A 21102-nucleotide genomic window follows, 5' to 3' on the forward strand; every position below is an offset into this window, starting at 1 on the left:
AGCCATTCATAGAGAAGGACAGGCAGATGTGTCAAGGGCCACCTGGTGATTCCAATACCCTGCAGCTGAATGATAGATTTGTCTGGTGGCAGATCCCAGTAGGAATTAGTAATCTGAGGATGTTTAGGATGCTGAACAACCATATTAAAATAACTCTGTAGAATGGAGGAACCCTGTCACAAAAGAAAGGGAGAAGTTAGAAATAGGGGAGGGATGGGGTGAGCCATTCTAAACCATTCCCCCTGCAATGTAGGTGTTAGTGGAGAAGGATGCAATACATTTCCCATAACAAAGAAAGATTGATCAAAACTTCACCACTCTAAAATCTGTCTAGCTTTTTATCCCAAGGCTAACTTGTTTAAATCTGCATTATGAGTTATGGTTTAGCTTTTTTTGGACTTTACAGTGACAGATCAGTTTAAAGAAATCTTTAAATTGAGGTTAGAGTCTACACCACTGACTTTACTGAGACTGACTAGTAAGCTATTACAGCAGGCATAAGAGTGGAAGAATCTAGCCCTTCAGTGATTTAATAAACAATTCATAAGCAAATGTATGAATAGGTATTGAAACTTAGCTGCAGGGTTTCAAAGGAATAGATCTAGCAAGAAAGGAATGAGCAGACACCAGTTTTTGTGTAACTTAACAGTACAAAACTCCTTCCAGAACAGTGTTTTAATACTGCCTCTAAGGGTTAAGTCTGCATTCAGTAGTTGCACTGATCTTTCATCAGTGAAGACCAGACTGGTAATGCTTTAAGTCACTGCATGGTCCTAATTTATATACACATCCTGAATTGTCAGTTTGTGGACAGCAGTATAACAACCATGCAGAGCAGTGTTTCTCAATTAAATTTGGCCATGGAACCCTTTTGAACTCCATAAATAATTGCGGAACCCCCCAAACTCTTAACAGTCTTAAAACGTCAAAATAAGCAAACATCAGCACTTCTCAATTAAATTACACTTACACTCGATACCCTCCTCCGAAAAATCCGGGACATCTTCCCTTTGGCAGCGGCAAACAGCTGCTCTCGGTGGCCAATTGAGAAACACTGATGTGCAGTAACCTCAGGTGTTCTTGACTCAAGGTTTCCCTCAAATTTTAAATATTAGAGAACAGCAGTTGCATAGACACACCAACAATGTAAGATCTGTCTGATTAGATGAGTGTAGTTAGATTGAGGGTAGAGCTTTAACTGTAAAATTGTTCTAAATGAATTTTTAAGGTAGTTCTCAACTTAAGTTGGGAGAAACCTAAAAGGGATAAAGCCTTTTAAAACCACTTAAGGACTTGAACTTTTTTTTTTATTTTCCATACATTAAATTTACTTAGATAAAAACATTCTAAAAATGTACAATTTTACCTTTAACAAAGTATAATAAAACATAAAAATTCCAATACCAGAATACTTGACATTTACAATTCAAAATCAAATTAGCTGAATATTAAATATTTACAAAACTATTTTAAAAAATATTTATAAAGTTACATGCACAATTTGTAATACTAGAATTGACTGAAGTAAAGAAAATGGCTCAAATGGGAGTAGGAGTTTCCTTCATTCCTAGTGGAAAATTACATCCAAGAGAAGCTGTTAAACTGTAGTTCAAAACATAGGACTTGCTTTCTGTACCAAAGCATCTTTTACTTATATAAGAATTTAAACAGGGTTTGTACTGTATTTCCTTAGTATTGTGGTAACTTACCTTTGGCCTCAACCAGCAATGTGGTTTTCTAGAATCTTGCACGTGGTAAGTTCATTTACTTTCAACAAAATAGGACCCACTGGATTTACAAAGGAATTCTAGATCACTCCCAGAATCCATGGCTTTAAGTGTAAGTGGCCTCTAATACATGAACGGTAGGACTGATGTCGTAGAACTGCAAGAACCAATCTATTTTCATTTTGTTTTTATTTGAGGGAGTGGGATTAGTGTGGTTTCTCTAGCAAATAAACTAAATTTTAGTGTCAGTACTAGCTAGCAGTAAATGGCACGAAACTCAAGCTGAGGTAACAGTGGTTGGTTTATACCACTTCAGGAAGTCCTTCACTTAATTTCTGGCAGAATTTTCACTGGTCATGTTTTTAATAGAGTTTAGGAAGATACAAAACATGAAATTACTATAGGTAAAGTTACTATGGAATCCTATTAATACTTATTTCCTGATATGAATCTTCCTTGTTGAACCTACTGTGGTATGTGCCCAACATGACAAATGTTAATGACACCTATATACTAACCTCTAATGCCTAATTTCCAATTGGACTGCTACTGTCAGAAGTTCGTTGGTAAGTCTGGTTTCATTCTATTCTTAACACTTCCATTACCAGTATTTTAAAATCAAAAAGACTATTCTGAAATTGCACTAGATATTATATATTCCCCGGTAAGGAAGCTTAAAGTTATGCCTCTCCACCACATTCCTAGTGCTGAGATTAAAAGCAGAGAATGACAAGGAGTTTTTCTCTCCTCTTTCGCATTTTAAAAAGTGTCAGTTATCCCATAGTGCAATCTAGTTTGAGAACTAGACATTTTCACACTTCTAGAGCAAAGATATGAATAAAAAGGTTCCTGTGTATTTTCCATATTTGGACAGATAGAAATGGTATGAGCTAGCTCTTTCAGTCACTCCAAGACTGGGACCAATTTGAGGGGAAAGAGATGGACTTGTGCCTTTTAAAATGGATTATATAATCAAAGTGCTCTATTTAAGCTCACCAACCTTGGTTCTTGGTACAAACTGAATAGATTACACTAGCCAATCAGAAGCCATAACTCAGGTTGATGATGTAGGGAAAGCTCTATAAACAGTACTGGCTCTTCAAACATTTCTGCATTAAGCTCCAATTCCTTCCATTTACTCAGGCTTTTCTGATTTTGACTTTGAAATCAGACTTAACTGTTTTAAAAAAATACCTTTTAAGTGCACATAAACCAGCCTAGGAAATATCAGCCTTACTTTACATAAAGAAAATATTCTTGAAGACAAGAGTTCTGAATGCACGAGAGAGTTTTTAAAGAAGCTTATTGGATAAAAGTTCAGTTTAATAATCCTTGTTACCTTTTTGACTTTGCAATGAATATTAAACACACAAGGCTATTACTTCCCAGCCTTGCCCCCTAAAACAAAATGCAACTGATATAGAAAATGAACTTTTTTGCTATTGGTTTTCTCTAGTTTGAGGGAGGGCTTTTAATACTATAGCATGTGTGTTTGTTTATATAGATATATATAAATAGTTTAAATACAATTCAATTTTAAAATATTTTTTGTTTAAAAAAAGTGGAAAAAATGTGAAAGTTTGGCTTTCAGCACAAGTTCCAGACCACTGTAGAGACCATCAAAATCTTGTAGCAAAACATTAAGTGAATACTGCAGGTTCCCTTCAACATAATATCGTATGACAGTTTTTTTTCCCTACTATTGTCTCAAGCTCATTAAGGCAAAGTAAATTGCATTGTCAGTTCTCATCACTTTAGTGTTGCAGGTCTGAAAGTTGCTCATGAGACCAATATATGTCACCACCTCAAAATACAGACATAGCAAACAATTGTCAACACTGTATATAAATACTGTAGTGTGAACAGAGCTGAGGATACAAAAGTATGGCGTTTCTTCATTGCATAGAAATAAGAAACAACAGAAATCTTATTTGTTATTTTTTAGAAACCAAATGTTACACAATTTTAGGCTTTGGTTTCCATAAAGCCAAAAAAGTGTCTGACCTCCAAAGAAAATCTGGGAGATCTGGTGTCTTGCCATCTTATGTTACAATGCCTCTTTATCAATACTAATTTATCATATTGTCCTGACCTGTTGCTGCTTTCGGGTGAGGCTGACGGTTGAGACAATGGGACTGAAGGATGGCCCAGACCTTTAACTTGTAACATTTACCTTTGAAATCTTGGCTGACAATTTATGGCATTAGCCACTCATACCAACACTTCAGTAGCTAAAGCCAGATCTACCCTGAGGAGCTCTGCAATCACATAAAAAGTGCCTTGCACTTTGATCTGGCTTTCCTTGCTTTCAAATCAGAGCAAGGTGGGCCAGGACAAGTGCTGTTTATTCTGGTGTAGCTATATTGGTGTGAAAAAAATCCCAGAAAGTAAACAAGGCCTCAGATCTTAAAGTTGTGTATTCTAATATGGAAAACAAGCATCACTTACAAAAAATCTGGCCTGAAATTTAAAGGGCACACTCATTCCATCACTTGGAATTCCTGGGGCAAGACAAGACCTTTTCAATTCAGCAACATGAGCTTTGTTTGGCTTCCTCCCAACTCTTACTTAAATTTGCCACCTCGAAATTATGTATGCTAGGTAGTTAACACCAAAATTAGTAATCTACAGTCTATTGCAACAAAGGAGGCCGACAGGAAATCCTTCAAAGTCTTTAAAATAATGAAGTTTAGTCCCTTTTACATGTTTGAATTTTACCACATCTGAATTCTGTAGCAAAAGCCCTGGGCTAGGAGTCAGAGTTGCATTATATAAAGTAAAGCCACAGCTTGCTAACTCTGCTGCCAGAGATTTTTTTTAGGATGGTTTAAAATTCATTTACAAAAACAGATTAGTAAGGTTTCTGTGAAAGAGACCTATATACAGTAACAGGACTTAAAAGTTGCTTCATGTATTACATAAAAAAACTATTTTTGAAGACTTTATGACCCTGGAGTCTCTGGGACTTGGACCCTTGGAAAATGAAGTTCATTCCACGGCTGGTAACCCACCTCTATCTAGTAATAATGGCAACAGTGATAATAAGGTTGTTTCCAGAAGGAATTGAAACTGCCACATGTGTTCTTTTGGAAGGGAAAAGAGAGAATTATTTAAGATTTTTATTGTGTAGTAAATCACATTTCCTGCTGGTGCCAATGTTTAAAGGTTGGAACTTCTTTGCCTCTTGCACTGGTCTCGGCGTGACACTGTCTGCTGAAAGTGCAGAAGCCTAAATAGTTTTACATTCTTCTGTAGTGCAATCCTTAAAAATCCCAGAGATTAGTGCTTGATTACTTTTGAAAAAAGTAGACATTTTACCTAGCCCCACCGTGTCCGAGGCTGGCAGGCAAACAGCCTTAACCTCCACCTCTCACTTCAGATCACATTGTAGTAGCTGCCCTGATGTTATATTTTTCATTGTAGAAGGTCCAAAGACGGCAACATTCTTCAGCAGAAGCGTGTAGGGTTGTCGGTTTTTTTACATTTGCAACAGAAAATGTAGTGAGCCAGCTTCACCTGCTATCCATTACGCATCAATCGCATGATACGTACTAGGCAAGTTCCAACACCAAGATCTAAGCTCAAATTTTGGCGATCAAAAAAGGGTTTAATGCACCCCTAAGATAGATTTTCTACCTAGTCTAGTAAAGTAAAGCACCTTTGGATTAAAAACACATTAAAATTTAACAGCAACTGACTTCTCAGTTTTCTATTTAAATTTCTTTATATCTCCATGGCTTACAGTGTTCTCTTGCCAGAGAAAATATCAGTCTGTGGAGTCAAGACTTTCAGCTGGAGGGGCATATTTCAGCCTAAAAGTACCTGTAGAAGAGGGAAAAATGGGGAAAGGAAGTCAACAATGGAAACATTTTTGTAGCAAATCATCACAGCATTTTAAATACCTGCTTCCTGCAGATTATGCAACAGCATTATAAAATGCTGTAATTTAAAAAAAGTTAAATTGGGTTTTTTAACATTTAAATACTTTTAAAAAATAAACCTATTTAAAATTTATTTTAAAATAACCCTAGTTAAGCCCTAAACTTAGTATCACCTATTCAAATAATTTAAAATTAAACACAAAATAATGTTCAAGCACTACATGTTTGCTATTTAAGTTTTACAGAAAGTCAAGCCACTGAAATGATGGAAGTCCCTGGCTAAGCAACAACCTCTGGTTCTAGTGAAGTGCTAAACCAGCTTTTGACAGCAGTAGCCTCAGGCACAGAGACTATTTTCCTTCGTTTCAGTTTATTCAACTAGTTGAGTTCACTAACTAGTTCATTCAAAGTTAAGAGACAGACTGAGAACTGAAAAAGCAGGAAAGCTTGTTTTCCTCTTCCAATATATGGGTAAAAACTAGGTGACATCTACCACTTCTAAAATCTCCAAGATTTCGTGACTAGCAGCAATCAAATACTACTACTTGTTAAAAAAAATTATTTTTCAAGGCACTTTTTGATGAACTTACTTTTCCCCTTATATATCTAGCATATTTAGTTTGATTTAAAACTACCTTATTTATTTGAACTAATAAAACACAATTTTGAAGACAATTTTAATAGGTTTTTGCATTTTTAATTCAATTCCAATTTCCATCCAAATGCAGCTTGACATAAATCACAAGTAAAAAAATGAATCATTCGCCATTTTCTACCATAATAAAAATGTAAAAACCTAAATGTGAATAAGTGTATATTAAACTATATATGCTTAAATAAATGTGCATAATGTAACGTAGCCTCCTGGTAAGCAAAAAAAGTGCCAAATTATACCAATGAGAATCAGCCTGTCTTTAGGAAAATAACTGAAGTACAAATGCAAAACAAGACTGATGGTACAAATCCAACTTTCCTGCTTGCTGATTTAAATCAGGATTAAAATCGGTGATTAAATCATTCTGATCTAAATCAATTCATCCCCTTGGCACAAGGAAAGCAGCAGCCAACCTCCCCTCCTATGCAGTTGTAACAAATCACTGACCCAGGGCTGTCTCCTGGAGGTAGGAGTGAAGAATAAAAATACAGATATTCAAAACCAGCGTAATTCAGGACAGTTTTAAAGGTACTGATGAAATGGCAGCTGTAAAATGCATTACACTGCACCATTCTAGATTTTAGGACTAAGAAGTCTGCGTTTGGCCTACGATTGATTGAGACAGTGCCACAGTTTTCTGATCTGCCACTATCAAAATACTAAGTTCTAGAAACGACATTCATTATGATTCATAGTTTTAGCACTGCTGGAAAACTGGCTATTCTATACAATAACGGATAAGTTCTGATGACATGCTCTGCACTACATAAACACACAGACAGACAGTTCTTGCCCCAAACAACAATCTAAAATGTTGTTTGCAGTGTTGTAGGCACGTCAGACCCAGGATATTAAAGTGACAAGGTGGACGAGGTAGTATCTTTTATTGGATCAACTTCTGGTGGTGAAAGAGAGAACCTGAAGACGAGCTCTGTATAAGCTCAAAAGCTCGTCCTTGTTACAACTGAAATTGGGCCAATAAAAGAGATTTACAGTTTAGATTAACAATACTGCAAGATACATGCATACCAACAAACCCACATTTTCAGTAACCACAAGTCAAGTCCTTCAAGAGGATGCACACTCTTCATTATAGATATTGTACTCTACTTATGTGCCTTTTTTTTAAATTTGTGAGCTTCTAAGATATCCTTCAAAATAAGAAACATGACAGCTCAGGGCCAAATTCACAGACAGTATAAGCAGCCACAACGCTACTTCAGTCAGTCAATGGAAGTTCAGCCCCTCCACCCCTCAGATGGAAATTCACTCCTATGCAAAGGGCCAACACAAGACTCATAACAGCACTTAAGCCCTAAAGTAGGGAACATGGGGTACACACAAGACAACTTAATCTTCTGTGAATTTAGCCTAGAGTGTCTCTCTCCTTTCAAAGACACTGGCTTACAAAATGTATTTTTCTGTAATTAAATGAAAACTGGATAGAAAGACAAGGAACCATCATTAGATTTCCTTCACCTCCCCATCCGTACAGGAAACTCCCACTCAAATCAATATGCAGTTCCGCACACAGACTGAGCAAACAGCCCCACGTGAGCACCAACACCAGTTTCTTACCTTGCCGATTGAAATCCATTGGTGGCTGTTTGCAGTCCTGAGCTCGGTGACCACTGGCCCCACAGTTGTAACAGGAAAGGTTCCCATTTTTTTTGTGGCTTGAACCATTGCTGTTTCCCATCATTCCTTGTGCCTGATACACCCCTGCTGTCCCTGCCATAAAGTTCTGCATTGGGGGCACTGCAAACGGGGACTGCCCACTCATTACAGAGTCTGGTGTTAAACCACTGTTGTAGGGAGAATGAACCATTGGAAAAGTCGTGCTGTTGTTATACTGCTGTGTGTTGATGTAGCCATTACTACATAAAGGATTGAAGGGTAGAAACGGAAAGGTAAACATTGAGGAACCTGAAAATGGGTGCTGGAAATAGTTAGCATAACTGATGGTCATACCACCTGAGCCACAGTTCCCACTACATCCACAGGAACTACACACCATACACCCAGGGGGTTGCTGCTGCTGATGGTGGTGGTGGTGATGATTCTGATTCGGTACTGGGATACTCCCTGCAGATCCACTAGTGCTGCTGCTATTATAGAAATTGTTCTCTGCAACAGACGAAAGTGTGGGGCTAGAACTGGGGGGAGGACAACTAGGCAAATTTGCCATGTTTGCAAACGATGTGGATGGGTGGCTGCTGGAAGAGGCAGTGTTACTGTTTGCACAGAAGCTGCCTGGCATCGGGGCAACTGGCATACTGCTCATTGCAGAAAAGGCAACTTTGGTGTTGGCTGTATACAGAGCAGTCCGGGGATTGATTATTGCAGGAGACACACTTATTTGCATATTACTGGAGCAGGAAGTTTGTCCGGCAGTGGCAGAATCCGTAGGAATAGAAGAAGATACCAGGAGCTTGATAGGTGGACGTGCCATATGGAAGACTGCACTGGATGTTACAGTGGCAGCAGTACTTGTTTCTGCTATTGATGATGTCTGTTGAGTTGTTTTTATCACTCTGTCCAGAGTCGAAGCATGTACAACTTTGGTTCGAGGACCAAAGTTAACAGTAGATGAAGAGCTGTTTTCAGGAATTCCTGAAAGTACTTGCAGTGGCTGATGGGGAGATGATGTGGGCATCACATCAACCACCGTATTTCCAAAGCTCTTGTCCATTTTAATGCTGCTTCTAGGTCCAGCTGAAACTTTATTTCTTTCTTCTAAAGAAAGAAGCGAATGCACAGAAGAGGAAAGTAGCTTCATGTCTGTATTTCGCTCTGATTTGTGCATCGAATTTAGCATTCGAATAGGGCTGAGGTGGGTAGAGGCGGCTGTCATCATTTGCATTGGCAAGGGATGGTGGCCAGAAGGATTGGAACCTGCATCATTCTGCACTGGTAGAACCTGGGCTGTGGGTCTGGCTGAGCCTGAAGTGAAATGATTTAGTAACATCACTGGCTTCTCCTTTTCTGAACCCTCCAGGTGAATCTCTAAACCTAGAGACAGAAAGATCCATAAATATAGCTGCTTCACTAGACGGGGCAGATCAACACAAACATAAACTTTGCTTGGTTTTCCTTACGTCTCTCATTCTCCTCAGCACTATCTGAGCTCTCTTCCCTGGTCTGGATCCCCATGGGGCTGGAAGAGGAACTCGAGTACTCAGAAGAGCTACCTTCTCGGGGAAGCGGGTGGGCTGGTTGATCCACATCTACACGCAGCTCTAAGGATAAAGTACGTGTGATAAGTCAGTTAGAAAATGTGAAAACTATTTGCCAAATTGTCATCTAGATGTCAAAAGCCTACTACAATACTGCAGTTTATGACTGTGTCTCCTGCAATACCCTGACCTTAATACACAAAGATGCTTCAGGCTAGTGGGCCTTCATATTGGCCTAAGGAGCAGGAGTCCAGAGAAGTAATGATTATTCAAACAGCTAAGCTAGCTCTTCATATGCAAATCATGGAATGGTTATTGCATGTTGGTCTCACTCAAATATCACCAGGAACAAGATTTTTCACTCAGTGAGCTAAGTTTTGGAAAAACATGATCACAAACGACTGACACAAATAAAGCAATTCAGTTTGAATTTGAGGGTTGGGGCAGTAAAGCTATGAGCTTGCTGTTGTGCAAGAACATATTCACCGTAAACCACTTTATAGATGGTGCACTGTTCTTTAGGTTGCTTACTTACCTGCAGCGTGGTTGCCACGAATACTCTGGATAGGCCCTACATGAGTAGTAGGAGAGACCCTTGCCACTCCACTGCTGGTAATTGAAGAAGGTGTTGCTGGATTTAGGCATCGTTTCTCTGATTTTTCTCTACAGAGAATGGGTTGGAGGAAAAAACAATTGGTTAAAACGCTTTGGTATTTAAACATTTTTCAATGAAACTGAGGTAGATGGAATCTATATTGTCTAACTCAGTAAGCTGTACAAAGATGATGCTAATATAAGGTGCATAAATATGAATATTTGGAAATTAAATCAATCCTAACCATCACTTCCTGCCAGCATTTACATCGGTCTTTACATCGGTCTTTCTTGTTATATGGTATTATACTGAGCCACTCATTTGTATAAGGTATGCGGAGGATAAAACATCAAAGAGAGAGACTGTCCAAAACTGAATTCTGATTAACTAAATACAATGAAACAGAGAGCTAGCCCTTCATTCCAAAGATGAAGAGGAAGCTAAATGCAGAGAATTTAAGGGATAAGTTAAATGTGATCCAAACTTTTCAAGACTTAAGGCCTGGTCTACACTGCAAAGTTAGGCTGACCCCTTGCATCAGCCTCTTTGTGCATGTCTCTACTCTCATATTTGTCTTCGGCCAACATAAGCACCCCGTTATGGCAATGCAGTTACACCAGCTCCCTGAACAGCATGGAGCCATGGTTGCTCTATTAGTTTGATGCAGTGCAAGTGTAGACACTGCACAACCTGTGTTGACTCTAGCAGTGTTTCAGCAGCTGTCCCACAGTGCCCCATTCCCTGCAACAGTGACTGGTTTGGTCACAATTGTGAACTCCACTGGGTCACAGAGACCAGAAGCCTCGCCACTTTAAAACCCTCTGCATATTTTTGAAATGCCTTTTCCTGATTGCCCACCTTGGTGAGTGCACCTAGCTTCTCTCCCTTCTTGTGTGCAACTACCCAACAGACCATGCTGGCTCCACACACTAGAAGCACTCCTGCCTAGAATAGACAGGAGGTATTGGATCTCCTGGGCCTGTGGGGAGAAGAGGTTGTGCAAGCACAGCCACGGACAAGCTGTTGAAACATGGTCATCTATAAACAGATTGCATGGGGGATGCAGGCAAGGGATATGACAGGGATCAACAGCAGTGCTGCGTGAAAGCAAAGGAACTATGGCTGGCATACCACATGGCAGGGAGGCCAACCAAGGATCTGGAGTTGAGTCACAGACCTCCTGCTTTTATGAGCTGCATGCCACACTTGGCGGAGACCCCACCAGCACCCTACAAACCACTATGTATACCTTTGAGGAGCCCAAATCAGAGAGCTCCATCATGAACAGTGTGGAGGAGAAGGGGGGAGATATGGCAGGAGGGGAGGCAGCAATGCCACAAGCCAGAGACTCCACCGTAGTCTAACCAGTCCTGCCAACCAAGCACGGAGGAGCTCAATGAAGGAGAAGGGACCTCAGGTAAGTGTGTGCACATAATTCCCTTACAATGTTTAAATTTGAAGATGTCACCCAGTCCATCCCCAAACTGACAGACACAGGTATCCCCTTTTCACTGGTTTACTTGTATGAGAAAAGGCAGGGGTACAACAAACACAGGTAGAGTTGATATCTTCTTGTCATTCCCCTGTTGGGCTAGGCCAGGATATACGGAGCAGTTTGTGCATGGGATGTCCCTTGCATCATCCTGAGAGATCTCCATGAAACTTTCAGGGAGAGAACTCTGCAGTCCTCTCCCAAAGGTTTGTAGGGATGGCAGCCTTATTTCTTCCTCCACGGCAGGACTCTTTTCCACACCACTCTGCATTTATCTTTCCTTTTCCATTATGACTGTAAATCCAATCATAAAAAGACAGATGTAACAGCAGCTGCTGCTGTTGCGGCCTTGAGGGATGTCCCCTCCACACTCGCAGAACTCCTGACCCTGATGAGAAGGAGAAAGAAGAGGACTAGGGAGGACACGTTTAGCAAGATCCTGTAAATCAGGGCTGCATCAGATGGCTAACAAAGGACCTGTACGATCCATGTGGCAGAAGGCATGGAGAAGGAAAGAGTAGACAGGAGAAAGGTCCAGGAGGCCTAGCAGGAAAAGGACAGAGAGATGCACCAGGATATAATGGTTCTTCTCAGGCAGCAAACCCAGCTGCAAACCCTGGCTGACCTATAGGGGCAAAAATCCCAGACTCTCCGCACTTTGCAATTCTTGAGAATGCCAAGAAAGCAGTTCCCTATACCCCAACAACACATCATGTGGCATCACAAACCATGTACTTACCCCTAACATTCCATGCTGTGGACAGCAAGGAAAACCACAGCTTCACACACACTGATCTGTGAGAGCCACAGCTGGCATATAAGTAGCCATAACAGACTACGTTTGTGCACTGACATGGACAGAAACAGAATCATAGAAGATTAGGGTTGGAAGGTACCTCAGGAGGTCCTCTAGTCCAACCCCCTGCTCAAAGCAAGACCAACCCCAACTATGTTTGTTGCCTGTCCAATTTTAAGTTCTATTCTGTTAATCTGTGTTAAAAGTTTGTATTGCGTTGCTTGTTATTTTTGCACACTGGTTTTCTGCATTGTTTTTGCCACTCAAATTTCTATTTTGTTTTTAAATTACTTAATTGGTTAACAACCCATACTGCAGAACGTATAGCAGTACTCAGAGCACAAATTACTTATAAATATATAGCACCGGAAAACACCCTCATATAAATGTACAGCAAACACTGCATAATTCATAGCTTCAGTGAAACAGTCAGTTATAAATGTACAGCAAGCATTTGACAATTCTTATCACCCCCCAAAGCTCCAGGCCCAGAGAACAGCCGAGCACAGAACATTACCAAAGCTGGCTGTTAACATGCTCTTTCAAAGCCTCCTTCAACTGCATATCTCCATGTTGTGCTGTTTTAATAGCCCTAGTGTCTGGATGTTCAAAACCAGCAAACAGGCTCTCCACCTCCACCCTGGTGGTAGCTTTCCTCCTTTGCCTCACAGGTGTTACGCAGGATACAACAGGCAGCTGTAACCATTGAGAGATTTTTCTCATTGAGATCCAGTCTTGTGAGTAAACACCACTAGCATCCCTTCAGTCTATCAAAAGCACATTCAGCAGTCATTCTGCGCTTGCTGAGCCAGTTAAATCTTTCCTTGGTGCTGTCCAGGTGACTAGCTCCCCCAGAATCACTATTGACTTTTCAATATCGTCAATGGTGATCTGCCATTGGGAAAGAACGTTGCTGCTTGCAGCTTTCTGCACAGTCCTGTGTTCTTAAAGATGTAAGTGTCATGCACCTTCCCCATTCAGTCCACAGTGGTATCAGTGAAGCGTTTCTGGAACGCTTGCATAACCATAGAAAAGTAGACCTTTCTGTTGATGCATTTATTCTGTGGCAAGGTGGTCTGGTGCCAAAATAAGGATACACGTGCAATCTATTGTCCTACCTCAAAGCCCATCTATTGTCCATCCACATTGCTTGGAGTCACAGTCCTGCACAGCAGGAGACAATTAATGGCCCTGCACACTTGCATGACAACGGCCCCCACTATGGATTTTCCAACTCCAAAATGATTTCCCACTGACCAGTAGTAAGCCAGTGTTGCAAGCTTCCAGAGTGTGATTGCTACTAGCTTCTCCACTGTCGATAAAGCTGCCATTATATAAGAACAGCCAAACTGGGTGAGACCAATGGTCCATCTAGCTCAGTATCCTATTTTCCAAAAGTAGCCAGTGCCAGGTGCTTCAGAGGGAATGAACAGAACAGGTCAATTATTGAGTGAGCTATCCCGTCATCTGCTCCCAGTGTCTGACAGTTAGAGGCTTAGGACACCAGAGCATGGGATGCATCCCTGATCATCTTGGTTAGCAGCCATTAATGGACCTATCCTCCATGAACTTAGCTAATTCTTTTTTTGAACCCAATTATAGTTTTGGCCCTCACAACATCCTCTGGCAACAAGTTTTGTGGCTGAAGTAGTACTTCCTTTTGTTTGTTTTAAACCTGCTGCCTATCAATTTCATTGGGGGACCCCTGGTTCTTGTGTTATGTGAAGGCGTAATTAACACTTCCATATTCATTTTCTCCACACCATTCACGATTTATAGAGCTCTATTATATCCTCCCTTAGTTGTCTCTATTCCAAGATGAACTGTTACAGTCTTTTTAATCTCTCCTCATACAGAAGCTGTTCCATACTGCAATCATTTTTGTTACCCTTCTGTGTACTTTTTCAAATTCTAATACAGCTCTTTTGAGGTAGGGCAACCAGAACTGCATGCAGTATTCAAGGTGTGGGTGTAGCATGGATTTATATAGGGTCATCATGATATTTTGTCTTATCTATCCCTTTCATAATAGTTCCTAACACTTAGGTTTTTGACTCCCACTGCACACTGCATGGATGTTTTTAAAAAAAACACTGGAACAGTTTTAAAATAAACAGCAGTGTTGTCTTCCTGAGTCTGCAGGGCACACAGATCCATGACACACGTCTGAACTTCCTCACTTCTGCATTAAACTGATTTGGGTGGAAACGCCAAAGCTCAATGCCAACATTTCCCCATGTCATCAGCTCTTTATTCACAGTTTACTTCAACAGATAGGATGGAAACCAAGTGAAAGTGAAGCCCAGGGGTGCAAGGGTTTGGAAGTTACTGCAGGGAAAAAATGCAGAGAAAAGAAAGGAGGAAAGAAAAGAGAAAGGGAGGATAGGGAAGGGAGAGAAACACAGGACAGAAATAGCATTGTTCCTAACGGTGAGAATCTTTTGTCATTGAGTGATGCTGAATTCAACTTTAATAAGAACATTGAAGACAGTTAGGGGTTTAGTTACTACATACAGCGCATATTCCACCTTTGATCTTGATGCAAATATCCCACTGACATGAGTGGCTGTTTCCTGTGAACTGAGGGGAGTAGGTAATCTTAAATTTATGCTCCAGGCTACCATTAAAAATGGAACTTGGGCATCTCCAAAAGTGAAATTTACACGTCTACTCTACTGTGTCTGTGATTCAAATACTGCAATTCTGAAAACTGAAAAGTAAAAGTGACATTCATTGTCCAACCTGAGATAAATTAGAAAAACACAGAAAAGCATAAATCGTGAAAAGTAATGTGGATTTTAAAAATTGTCAGTGTTAATAATTTAAGGAGTAATTAATAGTATAGTTAAAGAAATTTGTTTACTTGATGGTTAAATTGACAGTGTCCCTTTAAAGAAGTTGAGTTCACCAATTCTTTTATGTGTTTATCTTATTGGCCTCAGATGATCAATAATAAAACAATAGGAGCTAACTGTAAATAATCCACATTTTCAAAGCGTTTTTCAAACTAATTAATGCTCCATACCTCTGTGAAAAAGTACGATCCAGATGTACACATGGGAAAAGCCTGGAAGATTTAATAATTTGCTCTGTCCTCAAAGCAAAATCCAGAGTAAAACTGGTATTAAATTCAGGAGTTTGTACAATTCTAGACCATAGTGCCATCTAACCATATCTTACAAACTGAAAAAGCCAGACAGAGTACATACCCCTCCCCACAACACACACACTTACTTTTCCAATTCCAGCTGGGTTTTGAGTTTTTTCTTTGCTCCCATGGTGAGGGATTCAAATTTATTCAGATCTTCTTCAGTAAGGCTCAGAAACTTTTATGGGAGAAAATATGGAACTGATTTTACAGTGTGCAATATATGGATACATACATTTAAAATGACCCTACTGTATTCTGAACTTCAATGATTACCAGTTCTGAGAAGCATCTTGCAGATTCTTATTTTACACATGTATGTGAATTTATATTCAAGTGTAATAAGTTTTATTCCAATTTTGAACTAAAGACTTAGGGCACTGGATGACTTGCATATTCCAAAGAGATTTTTTATTTTAATTACAAATATACTGTTTAAGTATCTGCCTATATCAATCATTCACAATAAAGACAACATAGTCCATGGGTCTACTGAAAGGCAATTTTGTATTATAAATCAGCCAAATAAAGCTTAAGTTCTGGTTCCCTAAAAACCCCATGCCATTCAGAGATTTCTCCCTAAAGTGTCTAATAATTATTTGGCAACTATAGGAATGACATAGCATATAGGAAACAGGTGATTTTGGGGCTAGTCAAGTTGGTGCAAGAATTTGACAAATTTTGGGAAGGACAAGTTGTAAGGGGCAGATTAAGGTTGCAAATTTCTACCGCTCCTTCCTCTAATGCATACTTAATGTACATAGCACTACCACTAGGTCAATGAGGCTAAGGGCTTGTCTTCACTTACCTCCGAGATTTGGCGGCAGTCGACCGGAGTTATGCAAGCTACGCAAAAAAAGTGCGTAACTCCTGTCGACTTCTCTGCTTCTCTTCTGCGCGCCGTCTTCACTGCACTGCGCTGACGGGAACAGCGTTCCCGTCTACGCAGTGCTACTCTACTTGAGAAGGTGGTCTTAATATGTCGATTTCTGGATCAACTGAGCGGGTCTTCACTGACAGCTCAGTCGATCCAGAGAAGTCGAGCTGACGGTGGCGAATTTGCCGCCATCAGTGAAGACATAGCCTAAGACTGTAGCAGAATGCAGGGCCATTAACTACTTCCTAGCACACAAGGAGAGCTCCTGTAATGTCAGAAGCAGAAGGATGCTAGTGGCAAGGTGGTGAAAGATGGGTGAACTGTAAATTGGGGATTCTTTTGGTTATGTTTGTTTTTTATGATAAACTGTTTTGACTTCTGCTGATAAAGATCTGCTGCTGAAAAAGTCATGCTGATTACTGCTGCTTTATTTCGGCTGAGTCAACCCAGAATATAACCAGTTGTTCTCAAAAGTTAAAATGTAACTTATTTTTCCTGAATGTTCATTTAACACAGAAATCATTTAGCTATCACATCTAGAGTGGAGTTCAGTTTTGTTGCATGAGTCAATCCAGCTGCAAAGGTACCATGAATATTTTTCAACAGAATATATATATATCAATATAAGCACAGCAGTTGCTTGGGAAAAAAAGCCAACCATTAAAATATGCACAATTGTGTCAGAAAAAGGAAGAATGACTATGTATTTTTCCTCTCTGAATGAGGAAAATCAAATTAGAAAACTATGGCCTTTAGCAATCCTTATTAAAATAATACTTTTCAAGCCATGCTGCAATGTTGAAAAAATCATTGCAATTCAGAGCTGTGATTTAAAAGAATGAGAATAAGTTTTTAATCCACCAGAGGGCACTCAAAGTTCAAATACAGTAAGAGGAGGTGGTTAATTTTACAACATGTATATTACAGATAGAGCTGGGTATTATAGCAAGATTACATTCATCTGATTAAAAACCAATGCACTTAAGCCGCATTCATATGCAAACATTCATGCAAATGTTTTTTGTTCACAACGTTTGTGGAAAATGAAAGCATCCAACACTCATGCACATGTTTACCCACACAGAAGCTCATTTCAGAAATAAATCTTGACATGCATTTAGATAACCAAGGCTTTTACAAACAGGAGGGAAAAATCAATCAAGAAGCAGAATAAAATGTGACTCAGATGACCTATTGCACATCAAAGGATAAATGGTAAATAAGAAGAGCAAAGGGGGTTTGTAATAAGCCAGAGGCTGAGAATTCTGAACAAATTAGGAAATATTTAAAATCGAAGTCTGTGGATAGCTCATACACCAAAACAGAAGACCATTTCATCAAATAAAGTGTTCCTACAAATAGTTTGCCCAGCTCTAGCTGCAAATATCAGCTATTCTAAATGTAGATATGAGCCCATTTTTCCATTTCATTTTTCTATACGTACTAGAGAATATGTGGCTTATTTAAAAAACAGATTCCTTTCTCCTATATAGCCCACCACTTTACCTTCTCCATTGTGAGTTGTTTGAAGACAGGATAATACTTATGCAATCGCAGTTTCCTGAGCCAGTCTAAAATCCCATTTTGCTCCTGGGTCTGGGGTGTCTGTGGACTGGAAGACAACATGGGTGAAGAGGTGTCCATTTGGGAGCGGTAGGCCAATGATGAACCTGTACTCCCTGAATGAGAGCAATGGGGTAGTGCAACTGAAGAAACTGCTGAGTGCTGTACATGATTCTGAGAAGACTGAATGCCAGCTACTCCACATATAGGTCTGCAAAATAGAAAAATTATTTGATTTAGCATACCGAATTACACACACACATTTGCCAATAAAATAAAGGACAAGGTTTCTGGGATCTAACACACTGCTTATTTACAAGTTACTGATTTATACTTTTAAAATCCTACACTGCTAATACAATAAAAACATCCAGGTTACGTCTAATATTAAAGTAGAGATTCCAACAGTGGCACAGCTTTCCTCCCCATATCACAGAAAATAATACTTGCATTTGTCCCATGTAATTTAAAAAAAAAAAAAATCCGTTCAGAGGTGATGGTAAAGGCCCATCAGTGCAGTATTTAAAAAAAAAAAAAAATCTATTGTGAAATGGTTTTTACATATGTGGTCTGAGTAAATCTCTTTAGTTACCATTATTTTCCCCTTGGTCTTTCCACTTTCAGTTGAGGAAACAAGATCACCTCTCAACTGTAAAGTATTCATTATTCAGTTTCTGGATTTGTCAAATCTTAAGCAAAAAGGCAGGAATGTTTCTTTCCTTCTCTTCCCATGGCTACCTTGAGCCTTCCTCCCGCAGGAAAGCCTGATTCACAGTTTGATAAACACTGCCCTTAAAGGGAGATACTCAGCTGAAGTATGGAGAAAACACTGCAAGTTAATATATCGCTGTTTAACTTGGACTGTGCCTCCACTGAGGATTATTATTATTTACTACTTATATTCAAGTACTGCCAAGGAGACCCCAATCAGAGATCAGGACCTCATTGTGCTAGATATGGTACACACATGTAACAAAAAGATGCTCCCTGCCCAAAAAAGCTCCCCATGAAAAATAGGGTGAGCAACAACAGATGGGTACAAGTCACAGATGGTGTGGTGCAAGGTAACAGTGAGACAAATATGACAAATGTAATAAGCAATAATCACAGGGATTTTCCCACCATTGTGGGTCAGCTGGTTCTAACAACAGTGGGAGTGCGGATGTAAACTGATTGTAACAGTTTTACCATTATCAGCAATTTTTCTCAGGGCAGGTAAAAACATCACAATAAAAATGCCAGCTGCTTGTCTACACCAGTGCTCCCACCACTGTTAGCAAGGATACAGGCTGTGCACTAGCGCTAACATTTCCTAAACTCTTCAGCATAGACAGTCAGTGAAACCATATCTTTCAGAGTTCATTGTTCTGAGAGTTCCACAGATCAACTCAGGTGAGCATGCATTCCAAAGTGCATGCAACACCACCGCATATAAAAAAGTCTTTCAAACAAGGACATGCAGATGATTACCCAAGGGAAAGAATTTTACAGCTCTCAATTGGACAGAGAAATCAGGTATCTCACCTTCCAGATGCACCTAGTGTAGTGACTACTTTATAGAGGGAGGGGTTGCCAGGACCTAAACAGGGAAATTAAAAAAGTTTTGACTGGCATCAGTTTACTAGATTTATGTCAATAACGTACATTTTAAAACTGTTTATTTAAACTCACTTGAACTCTGAAGTTGCTGGGAAGAAGATGAAGTGCTGAAGAATTTCTTGACATGGTCATTTTTTAGCACATGGGAAGGTAATGATGCCAAATACCTAAAAGTTAATTTACAAAATTATGTTTGTTTTGCACTTAACCATGAAATCAACATTGAAATCAGGACTGCAATTTGCATTTACCTTTATTTCTTTTTATGCCTATTGAATTCATGCTTTTCCTTTATACTGTCTCTATTTTGGTTAACAGTTTATATTCAAAGCGGATTACAATCTTATGAATGCAAGAGGTTGGAACAGTGAACAATTATAAGACAGAATGTACAGGCATAAACTTGAAAATTGCCTCCAAAAATTGTGAAACTAAAGCCCATAAAATATAAGTTCCTAATAAGCTTTCCGATGAACAGCAGGTATAACTTCTAGCAATATAGTAAAAAAGGCTGTAAAATTGGTGTCACATGTTTTCTGCTAAACTCTTTCCTCTTCTTGGAAACTAAAGATGGCAATCTTCTAGAACTTTATAATGTATAAAGCATGCATTATATTAATGTGCATTATGAGAGTTCTTCTTAAAAGCAAAAAAATTTGCTCTGCTTTCACCTGCCAGATCATCTACATATTTTGAAAGTGCCAAAAAAAATTGTTGAAAAGTAAAAAATGGCGGCCGGGGGGGGGGAGGAGGGAGGAGAATGTTTTGACTGCATCTTCATATACCTAATGTCCAAAAAGACAGTGGGTCAAAAGTTACTTCAACACGCACACTTTCCATATTTAACAACAAACAGAGACATGAGTAATTCACTAATGTGAAAAATGAAAACACTGCAATTTTGGGGGTCTTTATTTTGTAATGTATTTAGTTTTTTTAAAAAAATAAACTTCTGTCTTTCACTGTTGTGCAGATACAACCATTGCTTTGTAAAGAGAGACTCTGCTGCTCTGTTAACCTAGACTTGTAGAAAACGGTTGCTAACAATAGCAGCAAAAAAGATATGAAGCCTAAAAGGGATTATTTAAATATTAACATTATTTATCGTTGTAATATAAGCATACAGTTGTTGCAAAAATGGTGTTCACCAGTGCTGCTCCAACAGTAGTAGTAATGGTGAAAAAATGCTGTCTTGACTAGGAAAACAAGGGGCTTGCAAGCATACTAACATGTTAATTAGCATGTTTCTCCAGTAACACTTTGTACCTAGGGCAGACAGGTATCTAAAAAAGTAAGCTGGTCCTTGTCTACCCTTAACTTAAATTCTGCGTGTAGAACTGTTTTAGCACTTTAAATAAATCAACCAAGTGCTTGCTGAAATCATTTTACTTGATGGTGTTCCAAATAAAATAGTTTTAAAACTATTATGGTTGATCCAAAATGACCAAGTGGGCCATGTTGGGAAAAGCCTTTTTAAAAACCATATATTAATAGGGTTTTGTTAATAGGATTTATGTGCCACTGACAGTAGGGTGTGAGGACAAATCATAAGAGATTTAGAAAATTGTTGGGCCCTACAGACACACAAGTCAA

At 39.3% G+C, this 21102-nt stretch overlaps 1 protein-coding gene across 1 annotated transcript in view; it reads right to left on the reverse strand.

Annotated features, from left to right (window-relative positions):
• Positions 1-1291: 1291 nt before the first annotated feature.
• Positions 1292-21102, reverse strand: part of ZCCHC14 (zinc finger CCHC-type containing 14) — a 71153-nt gene continuing 51342 nt past the window's right edge. Inside the window, exons 6-13 of the mRNA XM_067540215.1 lie at positions 19582-19676; positions 19435-19489; positions 17854-18121; positions 15557-15648; positions 9975-10102; positions 9362-9502; positions 7842-9275; positions 1292-5549 (exon numbers count right to left, since the gene is read on the reverse strand). Of these exons, the coding sequence (XP_067396316.1) occupies positions 5494-5549; positions 7842-9275; positions 9362-9502; positions 9975-10102; positions 15557-15648; positions 17854-18121; positions 19435-19489; positions 19582-19676 (2269 nt within the window). The 3' untranslated portion in view covers positions 1292-5493. The remainder of the gene's footprint in view (positions 5550-7841; positions 9276-9361; positions 9503-9974; positions 10103-15556; positions 15649-17853; positions 18122-19434; positions 19490-19581; positions 19677-21102) is intronic.

This window comes from Emydura macquarii, unplaced genomic scaffold, assembly GCF_026122565.2.
Source record: "Emydura macquarii macquarii isolate MOO-44397 ecotype Brisbane River unplaced genomic scaffold, CSIRO-AGI_Emac_v2 contig_561, whole genome shotgun sequence".
Lineage (NCBI taxonomy): Eukaryota > Metazoa > Chordata > Testudines > Chelidae > Emydura > Emydura macquarii.